Source organism: Portunus trituberculatus, chromosome 15, assembly GCF_017591435.1.
Source record: "Portunus trituberculatus isolate SZX2019 chromosome 15, ASM1759143v1, whole genome shotgun sequence".
Taxonomy (NCBI): domain Eukaryota; kingdom Metazoa; phylum Arthropoda; class Malacostraca; order Decapoda; family Portunidae; genus Portunus; species Portunus trituberculatus.
Window position 1 is genome coordinate 5,235,319 of NC_059269.1, and position 12,666 is coordinate 5,247,984.

Below are 12,666 nucleotides of genomic sequence, written 5' to 3' on the forward strand. Positions count from 1 at the left end.
GTCCAGGAATGGATTAATCCATTTTACATAGATTCCTATGGGGAAAATGTTTTTTGTTCACAAACAGCCTTCAGGAATTAAATAAGTTTGTAAATCGTGGTTCCACTGTAATGTGATATGGCAAGTCAATAAAAGATTAGAAAACTATTACAAGGCTGTTGATGCTGTCCTAAGCACTGTCAAGCGAGTCATTCCATGGATAAAAGAAATGTTAACAGAAAACCAAGTCAATGACAGCAGAAATTGCATTAAATAGATATGCTACCCTATACACTGGGCAATATTGCCTATATATGTACACAATGTAACACAAGTTTCTATGGATACTGCTTGGGGGCAAAAGAACAAATAATCCGTAGCAGAAAATGCACACATATATTTTGAGGCTTCCCCCCTGTATGCCCAAGGCAGACAAGGTGTCATATAATCTATTTTCTAATTTGTTGTTAATTACAGTAATGCTAACTTGTGTAATGCTTATCAGTAAATCATTACAGGATACTGTAATACATATTCCAGATTTGTAGAAATGATGACTCACAATTTCAATATTGGACAATTCACATCAACACCTTACAATTTCTTCAAGTTTTGGAGTATAATAGTAAACTGTAATGAAAGGAGTAGTATTGATGGACAGATGATTTATTGATAAACACTATACAGTGTTTGCACGGCTCTAATAACGACAAATAAACTAATAGGCTAAGTGACATCTTGTCAGCCTGGGCTGCAACAGGGGAGGAGTGGGGCTGGCAGTAAATCATCAGTTTTGAAGTTTCATGCTAAGATGGTGATAGTGAATACACTTAAATTACATGATTTTGACAGAAAACTGTTGAAAATGCCATACATTTACAGTAAGGAGGAATATACTGACATGGTGTTTCTATATTAGAATAACTTGTACTTTTGCCTCTGGCAGTATCCACAAAAACTCGTGTTACACTCTATATATGAGACAGAAGGCCACCAATTTATATGATTTTTACAAAATTGCTACAGTAATTTGTCAGCATCTGTTACTCTTACAGAATTTAACGTTGCATGTGTAATTTATTATAAGCATCTATCCTAAAGGTAGAATGCAAAGGAAAAATGTCATGAAAAGTAAAAAAAAAAGTTTTTACCTCCACTTCCTTTTCTCTTGATGAAAGGGAGGCATCCTTGTCCTTCAGCATGGTTTTCAGGTGACCAATCAAGGCTTGTTGCTGGCTAAACTGCTCCTGTTAATGGAAATTACATCTTTATAAATCTAGTACATAAATCAATCCTATCACTTTGATCTCAACATATACTCTTCTGAGATTTTAACTGGGTGAGTAAAATACCTTGAGGTCTCCTAGCTCCTGTTTAACCACAAGTGGGTCCTCAGTAGATGTGCTTGCTTCTGGCTCAGTGTCTGCAGGTGGGGGGTCCCCCACCTGCTCTTCCTCTGAGCCTCCCCACCACATCTCCTACACTGTAAGGGAAGTGCTCAGTTAGGGATAATATAGACACCTACTTCATAAGTGGTTTAGCAATTCATGACCAAGTATTATTATGGATCCTTACAATAACTTTATTAGACTTATAGAATGGACATAAAAAGACTACAGTCTATGTACAAAAGAATAATTAAAATTATCTAGGAAATTTGAATGAGTATTTAAGCATAAATCAAAATAATTTTTGCATAGTAAGCAAGGGAATGTTTCAAAATATTCAATGGTAAACATTACTAATGCTACATTACTATTACTGTATTACACAATGGTACTAGTAGTTTAACCTTAAGATTTGTGTTATGCCATTTTTTTTTACATAAAAAATCATAGTAGCTATTTTTATTTCCTATATAGAGTAACTGATACACTATATACTTTAATTATAAACTCCTTGATGTACTTGCAGATTTGTTTGGAAACTCAAAAGCCCTTAAGTATTCTAACTTGGAAAATAATAATACTTTATAAGAACATACAAATACATATGTGGTACTATAGTTTGTGCACCGTTAGATACAGACCTGTGAAGCAAAACAATCCTGGACAGTAAGTTTTGACATTTGGTTAGACTTAGTTTTGGAATATGCCTCATTATTACAGAGGCACCATACTGACACAATGATGAAAATACAGACAGTGCTCAGGATTATAAGTGTGATATTGACCAATACAATAGTGCCAAAACAGTGTAAGAAATTGGTGTACATCTTAAAAAAAAAATATAATGAGGTAATATTGACACATATACAAATATTAGTGGGACATTGTATGTAGGATACATCAGTTTGGCCATAGACAGGGAGAGATGAATAGGTTGAGGGAAAAGATCAAAGAGGTTCAGGGATGCACTGATGAAAAACAGGTGGTTGGTGATTGCAACAGTAGATGTGGAAGACAAATTAAGGTGGACCAGAGATGTATGATATGATGAACATAGTTACAACTTCTATAACAAAAGTACAAAACGCATCAAAGCTTAATGTTAACAAACCTCTCTTCAAAATTGTAAGATGAGGTAAGCAAAAGAACTTTTGAAGATATTCATGAATGAGCATCGTTATACAAATGCTATTTAATATCAATTCAAGTCTTATATGGAGCTTTAGAGCCTAATGCAATTACTAGTTTTTATCAACTGTGTTTCATATAATTACAGATTTACATACACCTTAAGCTAGAAGATAAAAAAAAAAATATTCTCGGATGAATATACCTAACTGAACATTTCATCGTTACACATACTGCTACTGTCACAATGACAATTGAGAGAGAGAGAGAGAGAGAGAGAGAGAGAGAGAGAGAGAGAGAGAGAGAGAGAGAGAGAGAGAGAGAGAGAGAGAGAGCAATGATCAGGATTACTGTAACACTGAAATATATGATTTTATCACCAGAAAAAAGAAAAGAAAAAATAAAAGAAAAATAACGTAAGGAATTTGTGGTTTGAATTAGTGTCTACTATTGGTTCATCTATTGCAGTGGTTCTCAAACTATGGGTCATGAGATCAATTTTGATGGGTCGCAGGGACACAGGAACATTATCATGCTTTCAGTGTTTCAGTGTATTTCAGTTACTAAATTGAATTATTCTTCTTTAACCACAAATTACTTTTGTTATGTATGTTCATCTTCCCCCCACCTCCCTCCTCCTGGGCCCCACGTAATAGTGTCTCTGACAGGAATGACTTCTGTATCAAACGCGTATGTTGGACTGGCAGTGGGCCCATGCAGGCTCATGTATATAACTATATATCATTGTACATTTTCTTTCTCTTTACTTTACTCTGGGTGGCGAAGGAATGAAATGTTCCAAATAGGGTCGCTCATGAAAACGTTTGAGAACCACTGATCTATTGCGATCAATATCAGGTTAGAGATCAAAGCCCTGATTATGATGCCATCTTATCAAAAACTATGGAGGTTAAATGCTCTCTCTCATGCACAGCTCATATTTTTCTGGTAGCCTGGTCTGGGTGAGGGATATGGCATTTAGTTAGATATAGTACAATGCAGTTAGTATGAGTTTAATCTAAATAACATGAGACTGATACAGCAGTATTTATCCCAAGTTAAAAGGGCATTCAGAAAGGTAAGATCCTCCAATTCAAAGGTTAAGAGTTCAGTCATATTTAGAGTAGAATATCCTCTCACTATCATATGGTTTAGAGAGATTAGTGTACAATAGTTAGCATGACAGGATTCAATGCGGCAAAACACTCTACGGTAAGTCTCAACTATATGCTAGCTTTCTCTATCCTGAGTTCCCACCTGTCCAAACTTGCGGGGGGGATGGGAAGTATGTAGTCATAACAAATCAAATTACAAATAATCCTTCCAACATGCAATCCTGTATCTACCTGTACACTTAGTATCCGTACTGAGATATGGCAAAAAGGCATCCATGTTTCTTAATACTATACCGCTGCCACCTCATTTACTTCCTCCTATCCATGCACTTGTTTATTTACCTCATGTAAATGTCACACTGCTGTAAGACGCAAAAGATCACAAACAATTCCTACTCCTCGTCAGTGTCAATGGATTTAGTGCGTCCTCCCACACAACCATCGGCGTATTCCCCCACGAAGCAACTCACAGACAGAAATAAGGCACCAGCCACACAAAACAGCTGATCGGGAAGTGTTGACGTGGAGCCTTCACTTCCCTTCTCCCTTATACAAAACCCCATACCTGCACCTTAACATGCTATTACGCCACGCCCGTTGCCCGTTACGCCGCCCACCATTACCTGCAAGTGCTATCTGGACTCCTGGGACATGGTGGGTCAGGAAACAGCGAGTCAGGAGCGCCCCATGAAGCACCACACCAGCTGGACCACCACAACCACAACACTGTCCTGACGTCACCTGTGAACACGCGACACTCGTGCTGCGCCTACGCAATGAATACAACGTTTGTGCAATATCTTATCAATGGCATGGTTTGTTAGCCCATGTATTGCAAGTTAATATAAAATGGAACTATTACTAAGATGCTGGTTAAGGAAAAAGGAAACATAACGGTGATTCTGCGTTATTCACCCAGACTACGTAATATGATCAGCTGGTTTACTACTACCTTTGAGTACTCCCTTTGTATGTACAGTTATTTGCTAATGCAAGTGAAAGGCTCTTAAAGATCCTAAACACATGACAACAGATTAATTTCACAGGTATTATCTTTCCATGGTAGTCTTGCATCACCTCGTTCCAGTCTGGTTTCATCTCAAGGTCGCTTTCATGCGTCGTGCTCCATGCGGGTCACCTCTCACAGCTTTACACCTGACAGCTACAAACAACAAACATCAGTGCATCCAGTAATATTCCTGACATCTACTCGATTCTGACCCACTTCTCTAGTTTTCTCAGTTTATATTATATTTAATCCATGCATTCTTATTGTTTGTTTCTTAAATATTCTTTCACCACTTACAGTTTATAATTACTTTCCAACAACCATACGATACATAATAGCTACACGAGACAGCCATGCCATTCCATAATCCTTACAATGCATAATGTTTGATCACTCTTCCTTACTGTGCTTCCTAGTCCGTCTACACTGTTTTGATCTCGGTAAGTTATCTAAAAAAAAAAAAAAAAAAAAAAAAAAATGTATGGATTGTTCGCAGTCAAGGTAAACAGGCTGAGGAGGACAGCTGGTTGGTTCTTGCACACACACACACACACACACACACACACACACACACACACACACACACACACACACAAGCCAGAGGACCGGGGTTCGATTCCCCGGCCGGGTGGAGATATTTGGGTGTGTCTCCTTTCACGTGTAGCCCCTGTTCACCTAGCAGTGAGTAGGTATGGATGTAAATCGAGAAGTTGTGACCTTGTTGTCCCGGTGTGTGGTGTGTGCCTGGTCTCAGGCCTATCCGAAGATCGGAAATAATGAGCTCTGAGCTCGCTCCGTAGGGTAACGTCTGGCTGTCTCGTCAGAGACTGCAGCAGATCAAACAGTGAAACACCGCGTAGTGTAGTGTTTAGCACGCTCGACTCACAATCGAGAGGGCCGGGTTCGAGCCCCGGTGCGGCGAGGCAAATGGGCAAGCCTCTTAATGTGTGGCCCCTGTTCACCTAGCAGTAAATAAGTACGGGATGTAACTCGAGGGGTTGTGGCCTCGCTTTCCCGGTGTGTGGAGTGTGTTGTGGTCTCAGTCCTACCCGAAGATCGGTCTATGAGCTCTGAGCTCGCTCCGTAATGGGGAAGACTGGCTAGGTGACCAGCAGACGACCGAGGAGGAGGTAAATTACACACACACACACACACACACACACACACACACACACACACACACACACACGAGTTAAGATAACCTTAATTAAACACATGAACATAATGACAAACATACAGCAGATACAACCAATTAAAAAGACGATAATTGTACTTTTTAAGTTCTAATCAGCAATGTCTTTTAGCAGCAGAATCTTGTATCCGATTGCAACAATCCCCATGGCAAACGCACAACTTTCTCTAACGATAACCTTACTATTTATAACAGTTGTAGATGCCAAGGTTCACATCATGAGTGCCAAATAAACTCGTTTACATTCAGCTATCGTAATACATACATACATACATACAAGAGGCACACTGTAGCTATCGAGACACTATATTGTAACAATAGCCTGTGTTTAAAACGCCTTGGAATGATATAAATTTCCAAAGTTAATAAATATGATTAGTCGAATTCTTATGGATATTTTTCCCATCGGTGGGACAAAAGCTTCGTTAAATTATCAGCAGAATCCTAAGAATATCCTTGAAAATCCTAATGATTTCCGTTAATTCGTTAAACGTGATATATATGTACAGTCGAAATATTTGAGAATACAAACGATCTTTGCATTCGCTCTATGTAAATATGTCTATATAGTACCTGTGTTATTAATACTTCACAATGCGCATCTCTTTTCCCGGAGTCCCATAGTCTTACTCTTTCAATAGGACTAATTTCAAAAGCTATAGGAATTACTTACTGAGTTCTCTTAGGTGCTCTCTCGTTTAAACTGTACACAATCTTTATTACAATAAAAAAAAAAAAAAAAAAACAACAACTGAAAATCCTCCTTACTTCTACTAGAGCAGTGGTTCTCAAACTGGGGAAATTTCCTTCTGGGGGAAAATTTGAAGCTACCAGGGGGGAAATAATTGCACTACCTACTAACTAAAAAAATTACTCTACCTACTAACTTAAAAAAAAAAAAAAAATTCTGCAGTAGAGGAGCAAACAAAAGTCCTTTTATTTGTTAGTAACCGCTCTCTATGACTATGCTTAGTTGTTACTAACTGATCTCTATCCACTTTACTCTGTAACTATAAGTTTATCAGTATATTTGTACATTTGAAAAATAAATTAGTAAATAGTCTCTGTGTGTTTTAATTACTCTTTCTCTTATACACATGAAGGGGAAAATCTGGATGGTTGAACTGGGTGCAGGGGGAAATGACAGAAAAAAGTTTGGGAACCACTGCACTAGAGCTTGCTAAAAGTGCTCGAGATAAGACGCCGAATAATCAAGGAATACGAATCTAATCAACACGTATTTCGGCCCTTACTTTTTTCCGCCTCCTGTATTCAAACAAGCCACTGACAACAACAATGTATTACGCTCCTATACAAAATTCTTCCAAATAAATTCCATCCACGAAGACTCTTCCAATGTATATTTCACCCAATCCGCTACATGATAAATTTTTCTGATACACCTGATAGACTCTACTTTATCATGGAGGGAAGATTATTTGACAGGTTTCTTGTAGCTGGAATGTTTGAGAGAGAGAGAGAGAGAGAGAGAGAGAGAGAGAGAGAGAGAGAGAGAGAGAGAGAGAGAGAGAGAGAGAGAGAGAGAGAGAGAGTTTACTATTTCTACATAGCTACCAATATATCAAAACATTATGACTTAGCTAATAATACTAATAGATGCTAATAAATGACCAGATACAAACACGCATCATTGCAATATCCAGTCTTCGAAAACGTTCCACCTTCGAACTAATGAACTTTTCTGCTAATTATTTTCCTCGATTTCCAAGTGATTGCGTGTTTTTTTGGGTCCGTTTGCGTTAAAGAAAGAATGAAATTAAGATACAACAGACACGATGATGGATTTTAATGAGCAAAAGAAGGAAGCTGGAGAAGATAAGATAGCGGGATAGGGTGTATGGTAAAATGAAAGGAAAAAGAAAGAACGAAAGAAAGAAAAAAGAAAGAAACAGTATGTATGAAAATATTAGTGAAACAGAGAAAAAATATGAAGAAAAAGTCGCACAAAGAAAGGATAGAATAACAGAATGGGTATGGAAAATGCAAACAACAACAACAACAACAACAACAAAATAAGTGGTAAGCAAAATATAAACGAAAGTAAACAAGAGCAAAATGTACGATAAAAACAAAAAAACAAAAAAACAAACAAACCAAAGTAAAGTGAAGACCATTAAGAAAAAAAAAGGACTTTAAACTAGAAAAGACAAAGAATAAAACGAAAAGAAAAGAAAAAAAAGAAAAGGATGAAAAGAATGAATAAGAAAAAAGAGGTGATGAAAAGATAACAACGAAAGATATCACAACATATAAACTAAAAAAAAAAGAATAATAAGAGAAAGAGATAAAAACGAAGACAAAATAAGAGAAAAGGATGAACAGAATGAATAAGAAAGAAAGGGTGATAAAAAGATAACAATGAAGATATCACAACATAATATAAAAAAGAATAATAAGAGGAAGAGATAATAAAGAAGGGAGAGTAAGAGATGATGACGTGCAAAATGTAATCCGATGAAGTGCACACAAATAGGGCAAAATTATGATGAAGTTGATGATAATGGAGAGGATAATGAGGAACGCGAGGAATATGCAAATGTGAACATTATACCTTCTGCAAGACACGGAGCAAGACACAGAAGTCGATGATAATGAAAAAAAAATACGGGAGAAGAAGGAGGAGGAGGAGGAGGAGGAGGAGGAGGAGGAGGAGGAGGAGGAGGAGGAGGAGGAGGAGGAGGAGGAGGATAGGATGAAAACAGGAACGTAAAGAAGAAAATATGATCAAAGAAAAGGATATATTATTTTGTACACACACACACACACACACACACACACACACACACACACACACTGGCTTCACAGCCAGATGAGGGGTTCGAGGCCGGGTGGAGATATTTGGTGTGTCTCCTTTCACGTGTAGCCCTGTTCACCTAGCAGTGAGTAGGTACGGGATGTAAATCGAGGAGTTGTGACCTTGTTGTGTGGTGTGTGCCTGGTCTCAGGCCTATCCGAAGATCGGAAACAATGAGCTCTGGGCTCGTTCCGTAATGTCTGGCTGTCTCGTCAGAGACTGCAGCAGATCAAACAGTGAATTACACACACACACACACACACACACACACACACACAGAGAGAGAGAGAGAGAGAGAGAGAGAGAGAGAGAGAGAGAGAGAGAGAGAGAGAGAGAGAGAGAGAGAGAGAGAGAGAGAGAGAGAGAGAGAGAGAGAGAGAGAGAGAGAGAGAGAGAGAGAGAGAGAGAGAGAGAGAGCATAAATTATCCTCGAACTCCCAACAAAACAGAGAAAAAATTATACGAGAAAAAGAATCTGACGGAAGAAAAACAAAACAAAAAAAAAAGAGGAAAGTAAAGGATAATATTTAAAATTCATAAAAAAACACCACTATATAATGAGTACAGGTTAATTAATGGTACAAGAGAACATTGTTTTGCACAACATAATGTCATCACTAACATTAATCTTTCGCTATATGTCATTTTTTTTTACTCATCTTTTTGACATTTACAAATAATTCTTTTCTTGCACCGTATATTCTTGAAAACGCTTTTTTTTTTCTTTTTTCTCTCAGCGCCATTTCTAGCACATTTTTTTCCCTTTTCGTGTAACATTTATCAATTTACGTGACATATATTCTTGAGTCCTTTTATTTATTTATTTCCTTTCTTGTAACATTCATTCCTGAACCATTTTTTGTGACATTTATTTCCGCGTTATTCCTTGATGTGAGATTTATTTCTGTGCGATTCCTTTTTATCTTACATTTATTTCTGCGTAAATTCTCCAAGTGATATTAATTCCTGCTCTAATTCTTCATGTGACATTCATTCCTGCGCAATTTTTCCACGTGGCATTTGTTCTTGTGTGAGTTGTCCTTATGATATTAATTGTTGCAATTTTTTTCGTTATATTTTCATGTGACATTTGTTCCAGCGTTATTTTTTTCATGTGACATTTATTCCTGTTCTATTTCTCCATGCGGCATTTGTTCCTGTGCAATTTTTGAGGTGTATATTTTCCCAGCACTTAATTTGCAAAACTGTAATAATATCAATATCAACCGTGGAGGATGAAGAACATACGTATTGATCATTGCTCTTTTCATAGGGAGACTTGGTGATACTCTCGCCAGTGTATAGTTGCATCCAAGCATCTGAGGGGATCGAACCCGAGTACAGACCAGCCACTGTGAATCGTTCGAACCAAGGTGCCCCTCTCAAAATAAAGGAGACGGAATTTCTGATCTGCAACGTGGGATAACTCTTGGTTTCTGCAAACTTTTTTTTTTTTATATAGCAGGAAGCACAACAAAATAATAACCATAAGAAATATTGTAAACAAAGATGTAAATGAATAATCAAATGAATGATACAAAATTAAAAATATAAGTTTCTCATTACAATTATATTTCTTAGACCTTTGATATTTAGTAGCAATAACAATAATACCTGCATCGGTTGTTGTCTTCACCGACTCAGATAGCATATACTTGTTGAGTCAGCAGGTGAATGCAAGATCACTGACTCACTGGTAGGGTGACGACAAGAGGAAGTTCCACAGGTAATCTGGCAGGTAATGAGTGCCAGAGGTAGAAACTCAGGAGTAGCGTCAGTGGTCAAGGGGTCAATAATTTATAAAAAAAATTCTTGTTTGTGGGTAAGTGTGGGCTTAAAGTGCATTAAATCGTTAGTTTACCCAATTTCTATACAATATGTGAAAAAAATCTGGTCACAAAATGTTCTGACACTACTGGGAAGTTTTTCACCAGTTTAGTCACCATGAAAATTACTAGAGTCAATCACATACTTATCAGCGTCACTCCACACAGGGAAAAGCTGCCGTCACTGCCGCTCTCAGTCCCAGCTCCAGCGGCCAACCGAGAGGCGTGGTGGCGGTGTTGCAGGTAGTGACAAGGAAATTACATATTTAATCGTTGTAGTTAGTAAGGTGTGTTAGCAGTTCAGGTGTATTATATCAAAGTGACGTAAAATTAATGTCAGTAGTTTTAGCAGGTACCTCTCAAGGTTAAAGATTACATTACATGTTTTACTGTATGGCAACTGAAACAGACACGTATTTCCAGTCCAACAGGACGGATATCAAGTCTGTATGATATGGGACGATGGGTATCGATGACTCATAAAAAATGTAGTGTTAATCATTAATAATTACAGTATTAATCAGAATACACAAATACATCTCTCCCTAACCAGCAGTGCGCCTAGCTGACACCTGTGACTTCATCAGAGTAGGCCTAGATCATTTCACATGGCAGAAGTAGGAACACAGCTACAGACAATAAATGCTTTAAGTTACTCTAGCATTCACTCATTTTACTGTTGTGTGTTTCATTATACTCCAAACTTGCAACACAACATTTCATCGTTAAGTTTGGGTAAAGCCATACCAGTCGGAGTGTCAATTATTAATGTTCATATCTATCCATCTATCTATCTATTTATTGTTTTCATACACTTACATAGCAATTGAAAATATGTTTCATCCATTTCCAGATGTGTCCTAAAATGATTGATAATAAGGGAAAATGAACGATAGTTTTGCAACTGTCGCAGTCACGTACGTGAGCCACGTATCCTCTCGTATGTTGAATTTTGCCCATACATGGAGATACGTGGCCATAATTGATCCCTACCACCAAAAAACGTGTTACTGGGCGATCTACCAGGTACTTGCGTGGTCAGAAGCACGTAGGGTGCACGTGCGAATTGTATACTTGTGTTTGTTACTTCTCTCAGTATAAATTGCAATCATTATTTATATAGTTTTTTTATAGATTTATATTAATTACAATACTTCATATTATTTACATTGCATTTACATACTGCTGATATTAGTAAAAGTCACATAAAGGGTATGGAAATCAAGTTGCACATTGTAATATTTATTGGCAGATTAGCAAATGTGAGAACACTATCATACAGGCAACATACCTCTAAACACACCATGCACAAAGTGACACACACAGAAGCAACACACATGTTAACACAGCATACACACACCGACAAACACACAGACAAAACACTGCCTACTAAGAAAGACGCAATGCTGTAGCTGTTGGACGTTAAGAAAATATCTGATTTGCCAAGGTAGTTCTAGACACCAGTAAAGTGTGGTTAATGGATGGATTTTGCGTAAATCTCTCTCTCTCTCTCTCTCGGTTTATATATATATATATATATATATATATATATATATATATATATATATATATATATATATATATATATATATATATATATATATATATATATATATATATATATATATATATATATATAGAGAGAGAGAGAGAGAGAGAGAGAGAGAGAGAGAGAGAGAGAGAGAGAGAGAGAGAGAGAGAGAGAGAGAGAGAGAGAGAGAGAGAGAGAGAGAGAGAGAGAGAGAGAGAGAGAGAGAGAGAGAGATTTACGCAAAATACATCCATTAACAATACTTTACTGGCGTCTATCTTGGCAAATCAGATATTTTCTTAACGTCTAACAGGTACAGCATTGCGTCTTTCTTACGGAGAATATCAGGATCGCCGTACTTTGCTCTCTCATCATGACTTCTTTTCAAAAGCTACGGAGATGATTAAGGGAATTTTGAAGTCCATTTTTCTCTTAGTAACGTGTATATCTTGTTAATCTATCATCACACACACACACAAAAAAAAAATATATAAATATATATAAAAGCTTAAAAATCCGTGTAACTTCAAGTAGAACCTTTTGAAAGTAATAGATATGCGGCAAAGAAGTGTTTCAGAACATGGTTCTTAGAAACAGTGGCGTCCAGGTGAAGGGAGGAAGGAAAGGTGAAGATAAAGGGAAGCAGTAAGGCAGGAAGTTAGGCCAGGTGTGTTTTGGGCGAC

At 37.4% G+C, this 12,666-nt stretch overlaps 1 protein-coding gene across 4 annotated transcripts in view; it reads right to left on the reverse strand.

Moving 5' to 3' along the window:
- Nucleotides 1-4,359, reverse strand: part of LOC123504191 (golgin subfamily B member 1-like) — a 29,427-nt gene extending 25,068 nt beyond the window's left edge. For 2 of the 4 annotated variants that reach the window (XM_045254540.1, XM_045254538.1), the window contains exons 1-3: nt 4,234-4,359; nt 1,332-1,462; nt 1,131-1,226 (exon numbers count right to left, since the gene is read on the reverse strand). In XM_045254540.1, the coding sequence (XP_045110475.1) occupies nt 1,131-1,226; nt 1,332-1,454 (219 nt within the window). In that variant the 5' untranslated portion in view covers nt 1,455-1,462; nt 4,234-4,359. Of the gene's footprint in view, nt 1-1,130; nt 1,227-1,331; nt 1,463-3,952; nt 4,103-4,233 lie in introns of those variants that run through there. The other 2 variants (XM_045254539.1, XM_045254537.1) reach the window with 1 other exon arrangement.
- Nucleotides 4,360-12,666: the final 8,307 nt, after the last annotated feature.